Raw genomic sequence first — 25,054 nt, 5'->3', positions numbered from 1 at the left:
AGCCCCTGTCTTCCTAGTTGAGGACAGGGCTAATCTTTATGTGTTGGCTAGAATCAGCAGCCTGTTTTTCAGATGGGCAACAGAGAGTTTCCTCCTCTCCCTCCCTTCCCGCTCCCTCCTTTCCTATGGTACCAGAAATTTAACCCAGTGCCTCATGAATGCTACCAGACTCTTGTACTGATCTATGTTTCCAGCCCTTTTCACAGTTTCTTTATTTTGAAACAGAGCCTCAGTAAGTTGTCTGGGTTGTCTTTGAACTCACTCTAAGCCACGCAGAACCTATAATCCTCCTATCAGTTTCCCAAATAGCTAGGATCACTGGTTTGTACCACTGGCCCAGTTAGCCATGGGAGTTTTAAGACAGGCACTTGAAGGAGATGAAAGCCATCACTAAGAGACATCTCTGAGAAGGGAGAACATTCGAGTCTTTCCAGTCTCTGGAAACCAGAGTTGAGGCCTTGGTAAAAAGAAGGCTCAGGACCAGGGTCTAGTCAAGGATGGAGGGGCATGTTGGCCTCAGGCCAGCCTCCCTTCCTGAATACAATTCTGGACTTTTGGGGTCCAAATCCCTGGCACCTCCTCAACAAACATCTTCAGCAGCAGCTCCTTTCCACTAGACACAGGCTACATCTCCTCTGTGTGCATTCCTGAGAGGGCAAGAAAGAAAACTATGTAAATCCAAAGGCCAGGCACACAGAGAAGCCTACAACATGAGCAAATCCTCAACAGACTCAGTGGCACAGGCTTGTAACCCAGCAACTTAAGAGACTGAGGCAAGAGGACAGAAATTTCAAAACCATCTTAGGCAACTGAACAAGAACCTATCTCCAAAAGTGTGTGTGTGTGTGTGTGTGTGTGTGTGAGAGAGAGAGAGAGAGAGAGAGAGAGAGAGAGAGAGAGAGAGAGAGAGAGAGAGAGAAGAGGGAGGGAGAGGGAGAGAGGGAGAGACAGAGACAAAGACAGAGAGAAGGGAGAGGGGGAGAGAAGGGAAGAGAGAGTTACATGCTCACGTGCACATTTGTGACAGGCTGGGTTTCTGCAGGTCATGGTAGAACACTTGCCTACCATGTGTGAGGTTCTAGGTTCAATCCCCTATGAGAAAGTAAAGGGAAGGAAGGCGGCAGGGAGAGGAAAGGGAATGAGAGAAGAGGTGAGGACACTAAGCATTTTTATTTGATCCACAAACAGATGTTTAGGGCTACACCTCTGTGAAATGTCAGCTATCTCACAGCAGCTCTCGGGACCCCCCTCAAGGCTTCCAACACTCCTGAGGATCTCCAAATAGCTCTTGCTCACACCTATGACTTATTGATGTTTAAACTGAGCCATTCCCAAATGCTTGCTGACTGATTCACTTAAAGCAACACTCAAGCCCATCACTCTTCCATATAAATGAAATCTTAGTGGAAAGATGCAACTTCACACCACAGGGAATAGACAAGATGGGCAGAGTCTTTAGGTCTTTTGAGGAACTCAGTAAAGTCACTAACTAGAAAGAGGGTGTCTATGCCCAGTGTGGTAGATCAGACTTGACATGCTAGGACTTGGGGGGCAGGGGCTGAAACAGGAGGATTGTGAGTTCCAGGCCAACTTGGGCTACATGAGGAGCCAGTCACATAGATCTCAGGAAACCACAATCAGAAGTCATCTGCGGGGAGGGGAGGGTCACACCTGCTTCTGATTCCTGCATGTTTTAATGTCACCTGTCACAAAGTTCCTGGAAAGACCCTCTGTATACTTGTGAAAGAATGAGCCAGAAGGAAATAACATCTCCATATTATGATGGAAACAGTTTGTTGTTGATGATCCCTGCACAGATCTCAGATCCAGGTTGGCCCCAGCACATGGTGGGGGAACCACTTTGGATTAACATTTCAGTGATGCACCATTTATTTACTTGTGTGTGTGTGTGTGTGTGTGTGTGTGTGTGTGTGTGTGTGTGTGTGTGTGTGTTCTAGTGCAACCACTGGTGTGCTACTTTGTATGTGTTACAGTGTGCCTGCCATCGTGTGGATGTGGATGTCAGAGGTCAGCTTTTCAGTTCATACAGAGAGACGTGATTGTCTGTGTCTGCTTGAAGAGACAACGATGGAAGTAGGAGGAATTGACTCCCTTCTGCCTGACCCATGACTTCTGACACCAATACCCTGTTAGAGGCAGTGATCTGGGCTGTGTCTGGGATGGCACCAGTACCCTTCAGAGCATCCATCTCTGGTCTCTTAAACTTTATCAGATTGCTGTTCAATGAGCTGAAAAAGAACTTTACTAGTCAATCATATTGATTAACAACCAACTCAGACAGTGTTTACTAAAACCCATGTGGGACCCATCCTATTACAGATGAGAAAATTATACAGTCACTAAAGCAAGACAGGTCTGCTCCCCTCCCTACCCAGTGCTCATTCCACACGAACAAGGAAAGCAAAGGCTATAATCTCTAAATGCATTTTTTAAAAAAAGTCACAGTTACCACCCTCACCTCTGAAAAACAGGACCCAGGGACTCGTCTAAAGACTGATCATTAGAGACCAAGAGAAAGGTAGGAAAAGAACCCCCCTCTGTGTGTGGGGGGGGGGGGCATCTGGGATCACATAACCTGCCCTGAGAGCCGTGTTGTCTTTAGCATCTTTCCATCTGATCAAAAGCGGTTCTGAACAAGCCCAAGGTTGAATGGGGGTGGAGGACATTAGTGCACTTAATTATTCTTCTGGAATAAAAATGAAGTGTAGCAACAGCTTTGAGGGAAGGCAAGGCAGGAGCTTCTAATTGAAGTTCTGAGATGCACGCAAATGTTTGAATGAACAATCATTATAATAAGTACATTAAAATAAAAACAAGTCAAAGGGTTGTATTTGCATAAATAATCCAAGGTGATAGTGTTGGATAGGCTAAGAATAAAAGGGATGTGGTCTTTCAAAATAGAGAAATCATAACCCATGTGTCCACCAGTGGAGAGAGATGGGAAAGGGCAAATTAAGACAAAATGTTTTTTTGGAAGATTTATTTATTGTAAGTATGCATGCATGGTGTGTGTGAGAGAGAGAGAAAGAGAGAGAGAGGGGAGAGAGAGAGAGAAAGAGACAGAGAGAGAGGAGAAAGAGAGAAGTTGTGACTGAGGGTATATATACTTCTATATTCACAGAGCGGCTGGGCAAGGCTGTTACATGTCCTCTATCACTGCCTATTTTCTTTGAGGCAGGATCTCTTCCAGAACTTGTGACTCATTCTTTTTGGGTAGGCAGGAAGTTAGCAAGCACTAAGATAGTCCTGTCTCCTCCTTCTAGGAGCTGGTGTTACAGATGTGTGCAGAATGCCTGGCTTATTATGTGGGCACTGGGATCTGAACTGGAGTCCCTATGATTTCTCAGCAGCCCTCTTAGCTGCTGAGCCATCTCTCCAGCCCTCGGGCATAGTATTAATTAGTAAAGTCATTGCATAGCTGAGCTCTGTTGCTCATTTTTCCTCCTACTTTAATTGAGTAGGAAGAATCTTCCAGAAGTTCCCAACACATTCACCTTCACCAAAATACCCACAAGGTAAATACATCCCTGTTCCAGATGAGGAAACTGAGGCACAATGAGTCTGAGTCACTTTGTACTGTTACCTTGCTTGTTTAGCTTCTTTGTGTGTGCTCTTTTCTCCTTGGTTGGATCTATTCTTCCTGCTTCACCTTTCCTCAAGCTTCCTGCGCATGATGAGTATCTTCTAGAGATCTGATTGGACACTGCCCAATTCTTTCTTTCCTTTCCCTTTCTTTCTTCCTTCCTTCCTTCCTTCCTTCCTTGAGACAGTAGTCTCTTTGTGTAATTCAGGCTGATCTGTACCTAGTTTTGTTGACCAGACTGGCTGGGCTAACTTCTGGCAGTCCTCCTGCCTCTACCACTTTAGTGCTGAAATTACAGGCATGCCTAGCTTTATTATTATAATTTTTATCGTATTCTTTCCCCTCCAAACTCCTCCAAGAGCCCCCTACTTCTCTACCCATGTAACTTCATGTTAGTTCTCTCTTTCTCTCTCATAAAATAAAATAAAAATAAAAACAGACAAACTAAAAGAAAGAAAACCAGTAAGTTAAAAAAAACAACAAATGAAACCAAAAGTGCATACACATACAAAGGAATAAAAAAATGAAGTATGTTTACATTGGTCAACTATTCCTAGGCACAGCAATGGTTCTCAACCTTCTTAAACACTGTGACCCTGAATACAATTCTTCATGTTGTGGTGACCCCCAACCATAAAATTACTTTCTTTGCTACTTCATAACTGTAATTTTGCTACTGCTAATAATCATAATGCAAATATTTTTGAAGATAGAGGCTTGCCAAAGGGGTCATGATCCATAGGTTGAGAACGGCTGACATAGGGCCATCTCTGGAGTATGGTTGGTATTCCCTGTGATACTCAATTGGAGAAAACTGGTTTACCCTTTCCCAGAAGGTACCAACTTCAAGTAGCTTATTGGTTAGGAGTGAGAATATGGGTACATTTGCCATTCTCAGGGCAAAGATTTTTGTCTGTATTTGTGTCAGGGTCTCACACTTAAGTCTAAGCTGGCCTGGGACTCAATCTATAGGCTAGGCCAGCTTAATATTGCAGCAGCATGGGCTACCATACTCAGGTGTTTGTGCTTGTTTTTGGTCATTCTTTTTCTATAGTTTCTTATTTCCTTTTTTATTTATTCTTTGTGTCTTTCACATCATACATCTCCATCGCATTCATTTCCCCATCCCTTTGTATCCACTCTCTGCCCTTGCAACCTCCTCTCCCCAATAAAATAAAATAAAATTTAAGATGAAAAAAGAAAAGAGAAAGAGAGAGAAGGAAAAAATCAGTCTTGTCATGGAAGCTGTAGTGTGACACAGTGAGTCACACAGTAAACCCTTTTATACATATGTCTTTGTTTGCATGTGTTCATTGCAAAGTCATTGGTCTGATTTCTGCTATACTATGGATGCTGGGCCCTCAGTGGAACTCCTCCTGGTTATCCTGCTGTTGCCGAGTATTGTGGAGATCCTACAGCTTTGGTCCTTCACGTGCTCTACCAGATCACAGATGGGGTGGAAGTTGGGGTGGGTCTATTCATAGCCCTGGTTATGGGCCTGGCTTGTTTCAGGGTTTGTCAACCCACCAACTCTCCCTTGTCCTCACCACCAGGGTGAGCTCTCCTGCATTGTCCTGGTGAGTTCACCCTTTGCAGCACTGAGCAAGGCCAGTTCTGTTTTCATGTCCTCAGGGTCAGCTCTGCTGTGTTGCCCAGGTGTGGAGTAGGGGCCACTCTCCTGACAGCTGCAGCTGATGAGGGGGAGGACCAACTCTCCTGCTCTTATGGCCTTAGGGCTAGCTCTCCCACCTGCCTCAGGTGGTTTCTTTTGGGGGGTGATCCCTCCCACACCTATGCTGCCATATGGCAGATGAGGGCCAGGACCAGGTCCTCCATGCTCACATTCCTGGGCCGGCTCACCTGTGCCCTCACCAACAGGGTCAGCTCCTCTGTGCTGCCCCAATGAGGCCCAGGGCCCACTATCCCACTATCACCAGTGTTGTAGCTGGTGAAGGGGTCAGCTCCCTTGCCAGCTGGAGGCAGTAGGGGCAAGTGGGAAAGTGTTTTTGTCATTCTTGTGTCAGGGCTCTACAATGTAGCCTAGGCTTATCTGAAACTCTCTATGTAGCCCAGATAGACCTGAATTTTCGGTGATTCTCCTTTCTCTGCCCAAGTGCTGAAATTACAGTCATGAACCACCATGTCCTGCTCCTAGGTTGCATTTTGTTTTGTTGTTGTTTTCCTTGTGGGGGTGTGAATATTCAGGAAAGGGAGAGAAACAGTGAGGCTTCTTTGCCTCTTTGGGTTCAGATGAAGAACTGGGGGTGGAGTGAGACAATTCCTTAAAACATTGACAGACAACTATATAAAGTAGATGTGGCTTACACATACAGTGATATTATTTAGACTTTCCTAAACAGAGAATTTTGTAATGTGTAGCAACATGGATGAAAGTTGAGAGCCTGGAGAGATGGCTCAGCAGCTAAGTGAGATGGTTGCTCTTGCAGAGGACCAGAATTCAGATCTTAGGACTAAGGGATGATAACCACCTGTCAGCTCCAGGGGCTCTGATGGCCTCTTCTGGCCTGCAAGGGCACTGCATTCATATGCACATAATATATATATATATATATATGAGAGAGAGAGAGCCAGGGCTACATTATATAATATAAAATCTCCTTTATGATTTGACCCTGATGGTTCCAGCTCTTCTATACATCGTCACAGCACCTTCTGCTGAAATTCAAACAGGAACCCCAAAGGAAATTTTTCCCAGACAGTGAAGTGGATGAGGGGATCTTTGAGAACCCCTGTCACTGTGAGCATGGAAAGGCCTTAATGTCTTGTGGGGAGCAGAGTGGGAAACTAAGGTTCAGGGTGAAAAATATTTCCATTGTCTGAGCCAATAAGAGAAGAATGGCGATCTTAGCCCAGGCTTCACTCCTGTCACACTGCCTGCCCCCTCAGGGTCAGCCTGCTTACCAGAGTGGCTTAACAAAGTGACAACTTTCTCTGTTTCTCTAATTCCCCAGGATGGCTACTTCTCTCACTGGCCCAAAGAAAAAGTTCGGACTGACAGCAACAATGAGAACTCAGTCCCAAAGGACTTTGAGAATGTGGACAACAGCAACTTCGCCCCCAGGACCCAGAAGCAGAAGCACCAGCCCGAGTTGGCAAAGAAGACCCCCAGCAGGCAGAAGGAGCGGCTGCAGAGGAAGCTGGATGCCCAGGACAAAGGACAGGGGCAGTCAGTCCTTGGGAAAGGCCCCAAGGAGGTGCTGCCTCCTCAGGAAAAGGCCACAGGCGATAGTAGCCAAGGGAAGGATCTCTCAAGACACAGCCACACCAGAAAGACTGGTGGTGGTGGGTCCCCCGAAACCAAGTCCGACCAGCCCCCCAAATGTGACATCTCTGGCAAGGAGGCCATTTCAGCCCTGACCCGTGCTAAGTCCAAGCACTGCCGCCAGGAGATTGCAGAAACGTACTGTCGCCACAAGCTGGGTCTGCTGATGCCAGAGAAGGTGGCTCGGTTCTGTCCCCTGGAGGGTAAGTCATTTCCTCCTGTTTCTGGTCCCACCCATCTGCCTTTTCAGGCCCTCTGAGTATAGCCACACTATGTCAAACCCTGATCACAAGATCTAATTTGTCGGGGACTCTGAACTCCTGCTATCTTCTATAAGGAAAGTTTTACAAAATCACATTACATGTGTTAGTAATTTAACCTGTTCCCTTTAGCAGAAGTGCCTGCCCAACTTTGACATTGTGATATGACCTCATTGTCTACAGGTGTGTTGTGTTGTGTTCACAGCTATCCTGAAATGCACAGGCTACAGAAATCAAAACAAACAAACATACAAAACGAATCAGTCTACTAAATCTTGGCTTCATTTTTAGTATTTTTATTATTATTATCTAAGCCATATAATTTAGCAACTATTTATACAGCCCTGGCATTAAATAAGTCATCCAAAGAGTACTTGGAGCATACAGGAAAATATACAGGTCATAAGCAAACACCATACTACTTCATATAAGAGATAGGACACTGCTGGGTATGAGTGTTGTGGGATCTGGTACCCAACCCCCAGTGGATTCTGAGGGACACTTCTTTGTGGCTCTATGTGTCCATACAGTTTACCAGATGGGTTGTGGCCTCAAACTCTAAGTGTCCCGAGGGAAGGTGGGAAAGGGAGGCTTAGTATGCCCTTCACACATTGTTCCCTCTTAGTCAAGTTCAGCCTGACTTTTTGAGCTTGTAGCAGCAAACGAGTATCTATGCAACGCTTCCTGTTCAATAGGTTTAAAAAGAAAGAGCCTCCTTTCCCCATCGTCTGTGTGGCCCAGGTGGTTCCTGTCTGTGTTCTTGATTGCACTTGGCACTTAGTGTGCAGCAATAATTAAGTGGAATGCAATGTTTCCAAGAGCTGTTCTTAGCCAGTGCCAGGCAGGAGGCTAAACCATGATAATGTGGCTCCTGCCACATACAGAGCTTACATGCTTGCTCCATGAAGGGCCTAGTAGTAAATCTGTGTGGTTGTTGGGCCATACATCTCTATCACAATGACAGGAGTCTGCTCTCAGAGCAAACACACAAACATCAATGTACTTGCTCAGGTTGGAGGGGATTCCAGTTGCTTCCTAGCTTGTGAGGGAGAGGCTTGCATCCTTGACCACCTAATTTAAGATATGAATGCCATGAACTCAAAAATGCACATAACATATATGTCCTATGGAATGTCCTAGCTTAGTTTGCTCTGCCTCAAATGTGCTCAGAAAGTTTCCATCAGCTTACAGTTTGGCAAAGCTTACATTAAGGTAATGTGTTAACTGCACTGTGTAAGTTATTAGGTAAGGCTGCAGTGAAGGTGGGAAGCAGATGGTGTGGGTGTGGTTTGTGTCCTCAGCATTGTCGAGTTGAAAAGTTCTAGGCCATCCATCACTACTCTGTGGACTATCCATATTCGAATAATAAATGCTGTGTTTTATCCCCATGATTCCTTTGTTAAGGAAACGGAGGCTCAGAGAGGTTTGGGATTTGGTTGCAGGCATGGGCTAATAGCCAGCAAAAGTAGTATTGGAATTCAGGTTGCAGAGCCTGAGTCCCTTCCATAAGTTTGTTGGTCTTCAGGAGGAAAACAGATTTCTACTTCAGCTCAAGTTTTACAAGTCCCAAAGAAAATTTGCTGCCTGTGGGCTATGCCACCCTCTTAGTATAGTCACAAGGAACAGTATCAGCTGGGGAAACAAGGGAGCTTATGACAGTGAGGCAGAGCATGGGTGCAAGGCTAGAGTGCCTGCATTTGGATCTTGGATTTCCTGGGCACATGCTGTGAGACTTAGGGCAAGTTGCTTGCCCTCTCTGTGCTTTGGTGGTATATTCATCATAGAGGGTTCAAGACTACACAGTTCAGCAAATATTCCTGGCTAGTGATGCACATTACACAGATATTTGCCTTACAGCTCACTCCACAATCATCCACCACCACACAGCAGCGTTTCCCACGCTTCTTCTGGTCATGCTGAAATGTCTGGAAGCTGGTGTGAGCTCACTGGGGCTGCCTGTAGGGTTGGCTGTCTCTGCCTTGGCGAAGGTGACATGCTCTCCCAGGACCTCCAAACTGGTTAATGGGGTTGGCATTTAAGACACATGGCACACCAGCCCCATGATGCTTTAATTTCCTGCACCGTGGCCTCCCCTCTGCAGTAAATTTACTGTGAATAGACTAATTGCAAAATAACTCTAATTGGGTAGTTATCAATGAACAACTTCCCGTGAAACAGAATGGCTTACAATTAATAGCATTTAAGCCATAAACTATTCTTCTGCAGAAAGCAGGGATGTAATTACACCCCACAGGGAGACTGCCTTCCCCTTCTGGAAACCATGACACCCGGAATTCCCTCTGCTCGGGAGGGACTGGAGCTTCAGCCTAGTGGTCTTTTTATATTCTGCATAATGAGGAAGTGAGCTAGGGTAGCAGGAACATGTGACATCAGGCAGTACAGGAGTTCCCTCCAACACAGAGGCATTCACTGGGCCTCACCCAGACCATAGCCACTGCGGGCCACTGGGCAGATTGAGAGGAAAGGAAATTGATTGTCTACGTTGACTTTTGTGAAGGGATTGTTCCTGAAGCCCTTCTACCTTGCCTATCCCCTAGCCTCATCCCCACTCAGCCCAGGGGAAACCCTGGAGAAGATGTGCTTTCTGCAGTGATGTTCTTGCCCTTCTGACCTTTGTTCTCTGCCTCCTGTGGAGGACAACCTGAAAAGAGGTATATAGAAGACTCCCTTTGTTCCATTTGAGAATACCTGTTACCTGCTTTCACATGTACAAGGGGAGAAGACTCCCGTGGACTGTCCATCAATGAACATGTAGAGAGAGATTCCAGGGAGTTTTGTGGAAAGACTTGTGCCTAAGTGTACCCTCAGAGGATGTTGTCTCCAGATCCCCAGCAAACCCTTCCTCCCATAGATCCTGTACTTTCTGCAGCCACCAAGCTGCCAACACACACACACACACACACAGAGAGAGAGAGATGTGTCCATCCTTTGGTCTCTAGAATTACACTAGTTACTCTGACTTAACCTCCCTGTGTGTTAGGGAATATAACTTTGTGAGAGCAAGCGTCAAGGGCAACTTGAACTGGAAAACAAAAGTGTGATCATGGGCTACTAGGATCAAGCCACAGCCCTGTCTTTAACTCATTCTCCAGTCTGCTGGGGTTTCAGTCTCTGACCCTTGTGGTGGGGAGGCCTTGGCAAAGCACAGCAGCTCACAGCATATTGTCCAAGAAGCAGAAGGAAAGCCTGAGCCAGGGGTGCTCTTTCTCTCTCTCTCTCTCTCTCTCTCTCTCTCTCTCTCTCTCTCTCTCTCTCTCTCCTCTCTCTTGTTTTTTCTCGAGACAGGGTTTCTCTGTGTAACAACCCTGGCTATCCTGGAACTCACATTGTAGAGATCAAGCTGGCCTCAAACTCAGAGAGATCCACCTGGGGTTAAAGGCAGGTGACACCACTACCTGGACCCTTCTCTTTTTAATTTGTCTTGATCTGCAGCCTATGATTCCACCATAAGCACCACCCACAGTCAGGGGTTTGCCTTCACCTTCTTAGTTAATCCTGTCTGGAAATATCCTCCAAGACACCCAGGGACTGCTGTCCCAGTCTCCCGGGTGCTTGTCAGTCCAGTCAAGCTGGCAACAGGGATAAACCCGCACATCAGTCCCCCAGGTCTCACACCTGGACAAGCTACTAGGACTTTTCTAAGGCACTTGGCCATTAGAACTGAGAAGAAAGCCAGCCACCCAGAGGACTTTCTAGACAGCTAACATCAAAAGTAACCCTTCATCTTCCTTCCCACCCCTGCCACCTCCTCATCTTTCCTCAGAGATGTCAGGCCGCTGCCCCTGCTGGAGTGCTAACTCTCTCCCTTTAAACTGTCTAACTAGAGTGTGTTTGTTCCTAAGTAATGTGCCTGAAAACAAAGCTGAAAAGTTTGCACGGGACAAGGAAAGCATCTGAGACACGCCAGCCAGAGGCTTTTCCTGGTTGCCATCAGGGACGTCTTCTGGAAACTTCCCTTATGAATAAGCACTTCACAAACCAAGTGTATTTTTAACAAGAGGATCATGGTTAGATGGAGTCTCTGGCTTGTGCTCACAATGACCTCTATAGACCAAGGGATTGTGAACAGGCTTCTCACTCTGCACTTGTGAGCTGAGGCTTGGAGCAGTGCTGCCTAGAGAGAGCCTGACTAATCGGCTTCCCTTTTGTTCAAGGCTGGAAGGGGATTTTGGAGAAGGATAAAGCTCCGGCATGGCTGGGAGGCAGTGCAAGCTGGGGTGCTTTACTGGCCTGGAGCACATGGGTGCCTGTCTCTTCTTCCCTGGCTACCTCACCCCATAGCACAGCAACTCTCCCTCTCCCAAGTAACCATGGAGACACTAGCATCTGGGCCCCTGTTGCCAGGAATGTCACAGGCAGTTTGAGAATACTAGTAATTTAGGTTGTACAGTTGGCAAGCTTCTTTTTTCATAGATTTGAACAAAATTGTTGATTCTTCTAGCACCTGGCACCAGGCTTGATATTCATCAAATCTCTGCTGCTATTGAGTGGTTTGAGATAAGGGAATGAATGAAATCCTATCTCACATCCTCTGGCTTTTTCACAATCCTGGGGAAAATGTAGGATACCCAAAGAATGCCATGGAAGCTCATCTTCAACAGGAACATTGATCTTCCCTCAGCACACTTCAATAGTACCTATTTCGTTAAGCCAACGAATGTACTTAACAGTGTGTTGGCCATTTCTCTTAGCTGTGACAAAAGTGCCTAAACAATACAACTTAAAGGAGGAAGGGTGTCTATGGCCCTCTTTCAGACTTGGTAGTCCCTGGTCACTTGGCTTCGTTGTTTTGGGGCTATGGCCAAGACAGGACAGAGCATCATGGCTGGTGTGGCAGTCATTGTGTTGTAGAGCAGGCTGTTCGCTCATGGCAACCAGAATGAAAAGACAGGGAGGGAGGGACTGGGAACTAGGTATTCCCTTCAAGGGCATGCTCCTAGTGACCTACTTCTGCCACTAGGCTTCATCTTCTAATTCCCCTCATCTCCTAACAATGCCACCAAAAGATGCATCCATCCATGGGTTGATCTGTTTTGATTAGGGCAGATTAGTTACTTTTGGAAAGCCCCACCTCTGAACACCAAGCTGTAGACCAAGCTCTGCACATGAGCATTTTAAGAGAATATTCCATATCTAGTCCCTACACGCACCTAAACAGGGTGCTGAATGAGTGATATGATGAAGGAGAGAGACAACAGCTGATCTTTTGACATTCACATTGCAGGGCAGACATGGGCGATAGGCAGAAAAGATACTATTAGCTTTCTGGCATCAAGCAGGGCAGAGGGAAGGACTGTGGGTCTGACAGGAGTGTCTTAGGAAGGTAAGTGGAGAAATGGTCTTTGGATAGGAATTTGGTCTCTTTTGGAAGCACTTGTTAAGAAAGTTAACACTCTCCAGATGGAACGACTTACACTCTTGAATATACTGGGTTCATTGATTGACTCAACTATTAGTATTATTTTATGTTCTAGGAGAAGCTAGCCATCATCGAATGAATAAGTAGCATCAGCCTTCTTATAGCTATGAAAGCAGATTTGTACCAGCAGGCCCAATAACAGATCATCTTTTGATTGGCAGTTGATGGTTTTGAAAATTTTGGGGGAGGGCTGGCAGCGCTAGTCTACAGCAGAGCCTTTGGCAATGATTTGCTTGGGATGGCAATTCAAATAGGACAGGATCTAGGGGACTGAGGATGTAGTTCAGGGTACAGTACTTTGCTTAGCATGTCTTAAGCTCTAGGCTCCATCCCCAGCATCATATAAACTAGGTCCAGTGGAGCAGGCCTGTAATCCCAGCACTGTAGAGATGGAGGTAAGAGGATAGAAGTTCATGATCATCCTTGGATACATAGTGAGTTTGAAACCACTCTGGGCTACATGAATTATGAATTCCTGTCTATAAGCAAACAAATAGAGATAAGTTGAGCAGCCCTAATCTGAAAGTACAAAATCTGAAATGCTCCAAGAGCCGACAGTTTTTGTTGTTTTCTTGAGACAAGGTAGCCCAGATTCTTCTGCCTCAGCGTCTTGAGTACTGAGATTACTGGTATGAGCCATGGTGCCCAGGTCTGCCCTTTTTTGAGCACAGCCAACTCCAGCCCTCAAGAGGGAATTCCACATATGACCTGTTGTGACACACAACAGTCAAAATGAAGATACTCTTCAAATATAAAATTACCTTCAGATATATGTATAATATATGCATATAGCAGTTATATATGCAATGTAAATACTCATAAATAAATTTCATGTTTAGATTTGAATCCCATCTACAAGATATCTCATTATGTAGTTGAAGAAAATTTTCAAATAAAAAACCCCTGAAATCTGAGCCCTTCTGGTTCTAGCATTGTGGACAAAGGGTTCAAAACATGTAGTCACACTTAGCAGTCCACTAGGAATGACTAATTGCCTAGGATGTGTCTCAGCCAGTGAGTCAGGTTAACTCAGTGACTCCTTGTGCCAACTCTATTATGCAGGAGATTAAGACACAGAAAGAGAAGACCTGTCAAAACCACACAGTTGACAAGGAGCAGAGTCAGGATTCAGTGGGCCAGGGGTTCAATGGCCATTAGCTCAACTATATGCTATGCCACCTACAAAAGAAAAAAGCTGTGCAGGGCTCTGCCTATGCCACCTCCCAGCTGCTGTAAAGAGCCACACTGTCAAGTAATTCACTTGCTGCTGGAGTGGGGGCTGACCCCACTGAAGACCCTGAATGGTCTTTGAAGTTAGCTGGTCACCTAGATGAGCAACAGGCTGCATGGATGTCCGCATTTCTCTTTCACTTTTGGTTTCCCAGTATATTTGTGTTAGTGTAAAAATGACAAAGCAATAATTTTTCATTGTATCCTTCAGTCACCCATGAGAGATTGGATTTAGGTCACAATTTATTACCCCATGGAATTTAATCCAATTTTTAACACCATGTCAGCCACTACAGTATTAGAGCTTTTTTAATGGCTGTGAAATTTATACAATGATAAAGTAATTTAAAACATATGTAGGAAGAGCATCGGCACAAATTGATGCGTACAGAACCCTATGGTAAAAATTGAACAGGAGATAAACACAGAAAATGGTGATTGATTGCAGGATGGTGGCAACCGTGTCCCGTTGATCAACTCTTAATGGCAAAATTAGCAAACTAATTTATTCTTCACAATTTTGAACAGAGTTTATGTTGCCCTAAATCAAGATCGAGGCTGAGCCACAAAGCACAATTAATAGCTCACCTCTGAGTGTTGTGTGTCCCAACTTAGAAACAGTCCTGGGTGACTTGGAGGGCCAACAGCTGGTCCCAGGGGATGGACTCAGGCACCAAAGCAGGAGGACAAGGGGGGGGGGGACAGCAGAATCTCCCTCTCCTTGTCCATTTAATTTTTGTATTTGTTTCCATGAGCATATGTGTATGTGTATGTATATACACGAGTGTGCATGTGTCAGTGTCGTGTGTGTGTGTGTGTGTGTGTGTGTGTGTGTGTGTGTGTGTGTGTGCACGCCTCTTTGGGTACATACACAGAGAGGATAGAGGACACCAGGTGCCCTGCTCTCTGCCTTATTTCCTTGAGACAGGATCTTAGGCAGCCAACCCCAGTGATCTCCCTCTCTCTGTCCTGCCACCCTGGGGTTGTGTACAACCAGGCTTGACTTTTTCTATGGGTTCTGGAGATTTGAAGTCAGTTCCTCCGGCTAATTGACTTTTCTACTGAGCCATCTCCCCAGCTCTTACTCAGTTTTAGAAAGTTGCCTGTTTTCCCCATTCTCCCAAAGATAAACACATTTAGTGCCATTCTGAAGGCACAAAGCAGCACCTCTTTGCTGCCTGCCATGGGTGGCGCAGATGCTAAGGTCTAATTCCCCCAGGACCCTATGTTAGTTACTTTCATGTTGATGTGACAAGACACCTGGCAAAAACAACTCAGAAAGATTTATTCTGGCTCATGTCCTCAGGGGACACAGAAAGCACAATGCAGACTCTACCCACTGAACCTCAGAGGGTTGTGGTTTGTTGTTAATGTTTGGGTTTTGGTTCGTTTTTCCATGGTGGGTATAGATTTCAGGTTCACTAGATGGGCAAGTTTTAGAAATTGACGATACAGTGCTGAATATTCTTGACACTCCCAAATTATATGCCTGGAAATGGTTGTGAGGGTGGCTTTTGCATTGTACATATTGTTGCAGGGTGTTTTTTGTGGTTAGGCCTTCTGCAAGCATGCATTATTTCACTTGGGTCTCCTAGACCAGTACAAGCAGATGTTCTGGTAAGAACTGGTCACTTCTTCCCAGAGGTGCATCTCACCTTTATTTTGGGATAGTAGGGGGCCATTGTTTGACAGGGTCTGATATCTCTACATTAAGTACTCAGCTATGTGTGGAAATGACAGTATGGCTGTGCCCTAATAGACAACTGTACACAGAACAAATAGGATTTGGCCCAAGGTTGTACTGTGCACTCCTGTGTTAATACAAACTGTGTCTTTGCAGAAGGGGGGATATTTACTGCCCTAGCCCAATCACAGGTCAAGCTTGTTCTGGCCTAAAAGTTAGGAGGAACCTCTACAGGAAGCAGCTACCTCTTCAGGTCCCTGATAAGTCCCAGCATAGATGTCACTTCTCCTGCTCACCTCCCACTCCCAGGAAAGCTCCCAGGACAGAGGTTCCCTGCAAGGTGACCTGGAGGTTCATTGGAGCCAGAGTAGCCAGGCCAGGCATGAAAGAACTTCGTCCAGCTCCTGATGCTGGCTAGACTGCACTGTTTGTTTCAGAACTTTATTAGCATTGCAGCAGGGGACCCAGAGAATTTAGAGGCACCGCTGCCAATGCTTTCAAAGTCTAGACCTCAAAGGACAATTAACCTGGTTATTCAGGCCCCCTCCCTTCCTTGTTTATGGCTGTGAACACAGGAAATGCAGTGTTGGGTACATGGACTGCTATCAAGGAATTTAACTGTAATTTAAAAGGCTCTATGGGAAGGACCCCAGTGACTGATTAAGAATGCATTTGTAGAGTAATAAAGACTCCAGCAGCTCAGTGGAGCTCAGCCTCCAGACTTATTTATGAATCTGGAATCTTGTCAGGTTCCTTGGGGGAGGGAGTCTACACTGGGGTTGTCTGGCTCCAAGTGCTTTGGACGGGATACTTGCAGAATGTAGGATGGAAGAAACGGCACTGTCGTACTTTCTTCTTGGGACCTTGGAGTTGAATGCCATTTCCACCAGGGACTGGATGTAGAAGCTAGGGCGTGCTAGGCTGGCCTCACTCTGCCTCATTTTTGCCATCTGTGAGATGGGACTAATGATAGCCTCTTCCCTTGCATGTTCTATCAAGTGGTACATACAGAGCATGCTGGGTGTGTCCTGATAAGCTATTGTGTCTTGAGCTTCCTCAGGGTCACTTCAACTTTTCTTTAAATTAAAAAAATATTTATTGGGTGTGTGCACATGCCAAGGTATGTGTGGAGGTAAGAGGACAACTTAAGGTTTCCTCTTTCCACCATGTGGGTGGGTTTGGAGTATTGAACTCAGGTCATCAGGCTTGGAGGCAATCATGTTTACTCACTGAGTCATCTTGCCACCTACTTTTCTTTCATAGCATTTACCACTGTTTGAAATAGTCATGCATTTGAGGGATCATTCATTTGGGATCTCTTTTCTAAACTAGACCAAAATATTCAGGATACTGTTTTTTGTTTTCTTCTTACTCTGCCTGATGCAAAGTAGATATCCAGAATGGATGTATGGATGAATGGGTAGGCAGATGGGTAGATGGGTGAGTAGATGGATGGGTGAGTAGATTAATGGATGAGTGCATGAATGGATGGATGAGTGGATGGATGGACGGATGGATAGATGGATATATGGGTGGATAAACAGATGGATGGATGAATGAGTGGAAGGTGAGTAGGTAGGTGAGCATATAAATGGATGATGTATGAATGGTGTATGTTGATCAAAAGATGGTTGTGTGAATAAATGTATAGATGAATAATTAGTCAACTAGGCAGACAGAAGGATATGTAGTTGGATATATAAGAAGAGTCCAGTACAGGTAAAGAGTCCAGTATGTATGCCTTTGACATCATCATGGTAATAAATGCCACAGGGCTCTACTGGAGAATCAGGGAAGGTTGTATTTGAGAAAATTCTGGAACTAGTCTAGCTGCTAGACTGTTCTAACATTGATTCCCAACCTGTGGGTTATGACCCCTTTAGGGTCACATATCAGATATCCTGTATATTAGATGTTTACAATTAATAACAGTAGGAAAATTACAGTTATGAAGTAGCAGTGAAGTAATTTTGTGGTTGGGGTTCATCACAAATGAGGAACTGTATTAAAGGGTCACAGCATTGGGAAGGTTGAGAACCACTGGACTAGCAGAACATGTTAACTGATTGTGGACAGGAACAATAGATAGGAATCCAGGAAGGCAGCTGGTTTGTTCCTTGGACTGACTGGAGAGTAATTTATACATCTGGAAAATGGGGCCGATGATCACACCCCTCACTGTGGTGAAAGTGAGATGAGCCCCCTGGCTGTTTTGTAAGTGCTGTGGAAATGAAAGGAGTTGAGTAGGAAGGGGTCTTTCCTTCTGGAACAGAAGGGGCAGCTTTGCAGGGGTTCTGAATGAGCAGAGCACTCACGTGGTCAGGAGTAGAACAGAAGAGCAAAAGCTAGAGCCTTAGTATGCAAGAAGTATGTCAGAGGTGAGGAGGAACATAGGTGTCTGTGTGTTCCTGTAGCACTAAAAAGCCATGTGTGAAGGGTAGCCTTTATTGTTAACTTGGCCGGACTTAACATTGGCTATACACACCTGTCTAAATGTGTCTATGAGAGTGTTTGGACAGGATTAAGGAAGAACAGAAGACCCATCTAGAATATGGGTGGTATCATCCCATGGAGTGGGGCCCTGGATGGAATAAAAGGGGGAACAGTCAGGTGAACATAGTTATTCTCATTTCTCTCTACTTCCTGGCTGCCATGACATGAGCTCCTCTGCCTCTCTGGAACCCTCTGGAGCCATTAGCAAATGAGAGCCTTCCTTTTTTCAAGTTGTTTCTGTGGGTACTTTACAAGGCAACAAAAAGAGGTACAAACATTCTACAAAAAAATAAAATAAAATAAAATAAAATCTGGACTCCTCCTTAATGAGATGGGGTAGATAGCTTCCTAAAGTCCACATCTGAATTCTTGCACAGAGGGACTCTGAGTTTGATGGTTGACCCCCAGCTTTGATGAAACTGCAGACATCCCGCCTATTTGTTGCCATAGTGTCTGCCTGTGGCTGCTTCCCAACACCCCAGGGCAAAGTTGACAAACAGTAGTGTATGGACCACAAAGCCCTTGTGATCAATCAGTCCCTTACAGAGACACCTACATCTGCTCTTACTCAAAAGCTGAGCATCACATGCCACATCTGATGTGTGTTTGAACATGTTATAGATTTGTTGTAGTTCAGCATTCATGAGTGGGAATACAGAACAGCTTCAGCATTGAGCAGCAAAACCTAACTTTACAGCATTTCAGTTGACATTGAGAGATAGTGTAAGTTGCTCAAGGTCACAGGGAGAAGCTCTTATCTAAACTTATTATAGAAGAAAAAACCTCCAGTCAATGTCTCAATGCACCTATGATCCCTAAAAGGATGCTGCTCGAAGGTGTAGTGACCTGACACATAGCAGATGTTCAACAAATGTTTGTTGAATGACTAATGAATGAGTGACGACCTTGAGAGGGTTGCAGAGGTAGTCTTTCACTGGAGTGTCTTAAAAGTGACTTGAAAATAAGAGGGAAGTTTTTCCAGCCCAATCACCTGAGCTAACATATTCAGAACATACTGAACTCACAGCACCACAGAAGGTACACCCAGAGTCCCTGGGTTTGGCAGATGGATGGCATGCAGCTGGCATTCCTGGGGTCTCTCAGAGAGCAGAGCTAGGTTCATATGAACATTAGGTCATCCTTTAAAACTTCTAGTAAGAAGTGCTGAGGATGCAGTCTCTAACTTCTAATTACACCTCTCCGGAAGGAAGAGACCTTTGCCATAGGCACACTCTACCACTGATCTGAAATCCGACAGAAGCTGTTTAACTACATATGCTCTTCTCTGGAATCATAGAAATGATCTGAGTAAGTGTCTCACTGTTAGGCTTCAAGCCCAGACTCCATGGTCTCTTCAACCATGGCCCATGACCCTTTGTGGGAACAGGTAAGGATAGGCAGGATCTTACCCAGTAAGGCCAACTGAACTATGAGAAAAGCCCACTAGGAAGAAAAGCAATTGTAAGTTCAGTAGTATTTCTTTGAATTTCTTTCCAGACTAGGGAGAAAAATCCGAAAAATACAGATGGACTCTAGAGCCCTCCTAACTGATAAGAGGGATCATTTGGGGGGCTGGGGAGTCCCATTATTCCTACCTTATGAACATCAATTTGAGCTACACTAGACTTTATACCAAGAAGCCACACTGCAAGTCTTTGGATGCCTGAGTCCCATGTGCCATTCAGCCTAAAGTTGTTCTTCATGTTGTTTTCTGCATTGAATACCCAGGGAAATGGATTTTCACAATGGCTTTTCATAGCCAGTCTCTTCCCAGAGTTCCAGAATCTTATACTATCGCTCAGTCAATGCAGGTTGCATTAGTCCCTCAAAAGACATTGAATGGACTAGGGAGATGACTCAGTGGGTAAAGCACTTAGTATGCCAAGTATAAAGAACTGATTTTGGATCCTCAGAACAGATTGTGTGTGTGTGTGTGTGTGTGTGTGTGTGTGTGTGTGTGTGTCTGTGTCTGTGTGTCTCTGTGTCTGTGTGTCTCTGTGTCTGTGTCAAGGTGGTGGCTTGCCAGATATAGCAATGCATGCCTGTAATCTGCTGCTAGGGCGAGGTAGGAGGTGGAGACAGGAAAATCCCTGGAGGCTCACAGGCCTTCTGTGGATGATGAGAGCCTGTCTCAAGGTAGAAGGTGAGGTCCAACACCCAGCTATCTTCTTATCTCTCCATAATGTACCACAGCATATGTGCTAAGTCATGCATGTTCCTGCATTCATACACAGGAATATGCTTGTACACACATATACATACAATACATACATGCACATAGACACACACATACAGAAGGATACTTTTTAATATTAATGTCCTAACACCACAATTTGTGAATGTGAACTTCTTTGGGCATAGTTTTTGTTTGTTTGTTTGTTTGTTTGTTTGTTTGTTTGTTTTGTTTGTTTGTTTGTCTGTTTGTTTTTTTACAGACGGCCAGGTTCAAATGAAGCCATTATAAGGGACCTTAATGTAACATGACTATTCTCATGAAAGGGGGGGGGCATTTGTACCCATAGTCCAGAAAGAAACTTGAGAGAAGAGACAGAGCTATGCCAAGTGATGCAATGATTGCCAGCAGCCACCAGCGCTAGAATAAATGCCCTCAGCAAATGCATACAGCCCTCAGGGGGAACCTGCCCTGCCCCATCCTTGATCTCAGCCAGCATCCAAAATCGAGAGGCAGTGGGTTCTACCATCACAGGCACCCATTATTTTATTGAAGCAACTCCCGACATTAATAAAGTGGATATCACCACTCCATCATCCACTGGCATTTCAAACTCATACCAGCTGTTCTCCCATTAACCCAATCCAGCATTCTTATTGTAACCTCTACCATATTTCACGACACCAACACCCTCAGGTATCTCTAACAACAGCAGCAGCCCACCCCAGCTGCTTCAATTCTAGACAGTGATTGTGCTTATCAACCTAAGGAAGGTAGGTGGCAGACCCACACATCTTTAACCTTTAGATTTAGCCTTGAGGCCAAAGCCAGAACCTTGGCCAGATGTTCACATTTTTTGAATCAGTTGGTAATAATGAAAAAATGGAGCTCTTCCTTGAAGCATTCAGAGTTTTAGCTTGTGTTGAAATTAACAGAAATATTTGGCAGTGCTGTCCATAGAGCCACAAATGGCAAAAGAGTCACTTTTGCATGATGGGACATGGTGTGGATCTTTCCTAGTCCCCAACGCTGGCTGTGGTCTCACACCAGGTATGACAGTTGACCTTCAGAGACTGGTGGGTACACTCTGGGTGTGTCTGTGAGGACATTTTCAGAGAGTATTAACTAAGGAGGAAGATGTACCTTGAGTGGCACTGTCCCAAGGCCTAGGAGCTTGAACAGAATAAAAAGGAGGAAAGAAAAAATCCAGTTGACTATCAGTGTTCCCTTCTCACTTTCTGATCAGCTATGAAGGGAACAGTCTCCTCTGACATAGGACCCAGTTACCATGATGGTCAACCCACATTTACAGGCCAAGATGGATTACTCTGAAATCCTGAGCCAAAATAAATTCCTCCTTACCCCTCTCTGTCAGGTGTTTGGTCACAGAGACAAGAGGCCAACAACCTGCAAAGCATTCCTCACAAATGAGCTTACCCTCATGGCCCCTTTGGACCTTTCTCTTCCAATCCAGATACCATTGACAGGAGGTCAGGAACTCATTTTCATACTTCAGGTAAGAGGAAATGAAAGTCCAAAATTCACAGGGGAGGGGGAATGAAATTGTCCCATCAGCCAGGGTACCCGAGCAGCCTTAGAATTTCCCCACCCCATCATAGCTTTGATCTCCCTGCAGTTCATAATCCATTTATGTTAAAAAATGACAATGAAGTGTGTGGTGGTGGCTGGAAACTGGGCTGGAACCGAAGCTGTTATTTAGAGGATGCTCAAGGCACAAATGTACCAACATGTTGTGTTTTCCATCAATGGTTGCAGGCACAAGGCAATCTCTTGTAAGCCTGGAAACAAGATCAAGAGAGACACTGTCCAGAAAGGAACTGTGAAGAAAGCATTTGTCATGGTTTCCCACTTGGCATCTTAAATGTGGAATCTCTACCATGACTCAGCGCATCTCCAGGATTGAAAAACAGGTGTCAGATAGATGCCTTAAAGACTAGTGGGGGGCACTGGAATTGAGGCCCCTATGTTCAGAGCTCATCACTGCTTTTAGGATGTGTGACCTGGACAGGTCACCCACCCTCTGTCTCTGTCTGTCCATCCATCTGCTCCCATATCTCTCTCTCTCTCTCTCTCTCTCTCTCTCTCTCTCTCTCTCTCTCTCTCTCTCTCTGTGTGTGTGTGTGTGTGTGTGAGAGAGAGAGAGAGAGAGAGAGAAACAGAGAGAGAGAGAGAGTGCATATGCATACACATGAGTGTAAAGGCTGGGGAACAGAGAACAACCTCACTGTCATTACTCAGGCAATGTCACTTTGTTCTTTTGAGACAGTGTCTTTCACTTGGCCTAGAACTTGCCAAGTAGGCTAGGCTACCTGCCCAGCAAACCTTGGAATCTATCTGTCACCTCCCCAGAACCCTCCCCAGGACTGAGTTTTCCAAGCCACACTGTCTCATGGATTGTTATTTTACTTTGTTTTTAAAAATATATTATAAAGTTCAAATCGGTTCCTCACGCTTGCCAAGTGAGCCACCCCTAGTCATCAGAACTGTATTTATGAAAACAGAGTGGTGGGAGAGAAGCTGTGGAGAAAGCCCTACTTAGCATCCTCCCTAAAACATAGTTGGTCTGAAAGAGCCTGCAGTCAGATGGTACATTAGCCCCATGGGCTGTTAAATCTTGAACTTTGCTTGAATGGCTTTCTGCCAGGTAACGGAGTTTCTCTTCCTAAAACCGTGAGCTGCTTTGAATTTCAAAACTCTACTTTCAAAGAAGATTTGGAATACGATACAATTTTTCCCGCAATAAAACAAAGCAGTGACTGTAATGGAGCAAGATGACTCTCCTTTTTTTCTTCCAGGAAGTCCCCCTATTTTCTCATAATGAGAGATCATTAAAATAACTAGAAGACAAATGGCACCAAATTAATAAAAATGTAGATCAAATGATCCTCTGTTACCTATTTTTGCTCAATTGCAGTTGAGAAGTACATTGATTAAACTGCCAGCACACCATTATGGTCGTATTCATTACTACAGTGCAATCCATTTGATTATGATAGGGTAATAACTAACACAGCCATGCAGACAGACGCTCTTCTGCAGCTAAGTCATCATCTATGGTAGATCTGCATCGACAAACACCAGGTCCCTGTTGCCTAGGGTAGAATTTCACTGTGTGGTTGAGGAGAAAAGATGGTCTATTTTCCTCATCTTTGTCATATGGCTCAACTTCCTGGGTTCCCACCTTAAGCATGCTTGAGTTCCACTGCGAAATGCATAATGATCCACGAGAGGTGACAAAGAAGTCAGGAAAACATAGTCAGCAAGCTGGGTTTTTTGAAATCAGTTTGTTTCTATTGACTCTGAAGCCAATAGTGGATTTGGTTTTGATTGATTCTTCATATGCTTATTTATCCACTGGGCTTATTAATTCATTAAGTACTTATTATTATTCATAGACAGACAGAAAGGAGTCATGCAGAAGTTACTGAGAGGCTGGATAGATGGCTCCGTTGGCAAAGAGCTTGCTGCATAAGTATGAGGACATGAGTTCAGATTGCAGCACCCACCTGCAAAGCTTGGTGCTGCAACCTGTTCCTGCAACCCCTGGGGAGGAGGCAAGAGGATCCCTGAAACTCAGTGAATAGCTGGCCTAAATGAATCAAACAGCTGTAGGCTAAAAGAGAAAGTCTGCCCTAAAATAAATAAATAAATGGCTGGAAAGCAATTGAGGAAGGCTCATGACATGGACCCTATACGTGTGTTCCCCCACAATTTACACGATGAAGTTACTACTTGGATACTTTGAGTTGTTCACAGCCTAGTGGGAAAGTCAAGGACATGAATGGGCTGTCCTAGAAGTGCAGATGGAGATTCATATCTGGAAACATGGGGGGATGATTCTACTATGGAACCAGGCATAGCTGGTTCTGGGAGCTAAACAATTGAAGCTAGCAGTGGCAGTCAGTGTGGATGCATGTGGCAAGCTCTCTACATTCCCTCAAGACTCTCAGTGGTGAGCAAGGAGTTCCTGCACAGTTAGCTCTTTTCCCAATACCTACTCTCTCCCTGGTAAGTCACAACAGTGACAGCACTTATCTCAACAGCTGTGGATAGTCCCATACTGCCACAGTTAGGGAGCAGGTGTCCTGTACAATGATGCCTTCATTTGGAAAACATTCAGTGGAGGCTGGGAAGATGGCCCCATCGGTAAGAAAGCTTGTCATTCAAGTGTGAGGACCTGAGTTTGGGTTCCTAGCACTCATGTAAACAAGCTTGGTATGGTCACACACATGTTTACAACCTCAGTGTTGGGTGGTAGTACACATACAGGAGTATTGCTGGGGCTCACTGGCTGCCAGCCTCACCAGAAAAATGGCGAACTCCTAAGTTCAGTGACAGAGCCTGTTTCAAAGGGAAAGAGTGATAGAAGTGGATTCCAATGTTCTCCTTTAGCCTCCTCTAGAGCACCAGCACATACCTCTGAACACACTCCTGTATACACATGCCTGCACCCCACACATACAAATACACACACATACACATACACACACACACAAGCAAAGAAGTTCAGTGGGCCTTTTCTTTTTATTTACTTGTTATTTTTAGTTAGTATGCATTGCTAGTGGAAATGTATATTATGAAATATGAAAATAAATACAGAAGTTTCTCAGAAAATGAAAGATAGAATTGCCATATGATTGTGCTCTACTAGGCTTGGGAATAGACCCAGAGGAATCCAAGTGAGTATGTTCAGGGACACCTGTACATTCCTGTTTATTACTATTCCCAGCAGCTAAGTTATGGAGTCAGCCAGCTGCCCATCAACACAGGGATGGACAAAGACAATGTGGACATATATACAATATTGCCTCATTGACCCATAAAGAATAATGAAGCTACTTTAGGTGCTGAAACTTGATGAAATGG

General features: G+C 44.9%; 1 protein-coding gene across 1 annotated transcript in view; it reads left to right on the top strand.

The window, feature by feature from the left end:
• Xylt1 (xylosyltransferase 1) overlaps positions 1-25,054 on the top strand; it is a 287,358-nt gene that overhangs the window by 159,744 nt on the left and 102,560 nt on the right. Inside the window, exon 3 of the mRNA XM_027410153.2 lies at positions 6,577-7,090. Coding sequence (XP_027265954.1) covers positions 6,577-7,090 — 514 coding nt within the window. The remainder of the gene's footprint in view (positions 1-6,576; positions 7,091-25,054) is intronic.

This window comes from Cricetulus griseus, chromosome 3 (genome assembly GCF_003668045.3).
Source record: "Cricetulus griseus strain 17A/GY chromosome 3, alternate assembly CriGri-PICRH-1.0, whole genome shotgun sequence".
Taxonomy (NCBI): domain Eukaryota; kingdom Metazoa; phylum Chordata; class Mammalia; order Rodentia; family Cricetidae; genus Cricetulus; species Cricetulus griseus.
The sequence above is the reverse complement of the archived record's forward strand: the minus strand, read 5'-3'. Positions and strand labels throughout refer to the sequence as shown.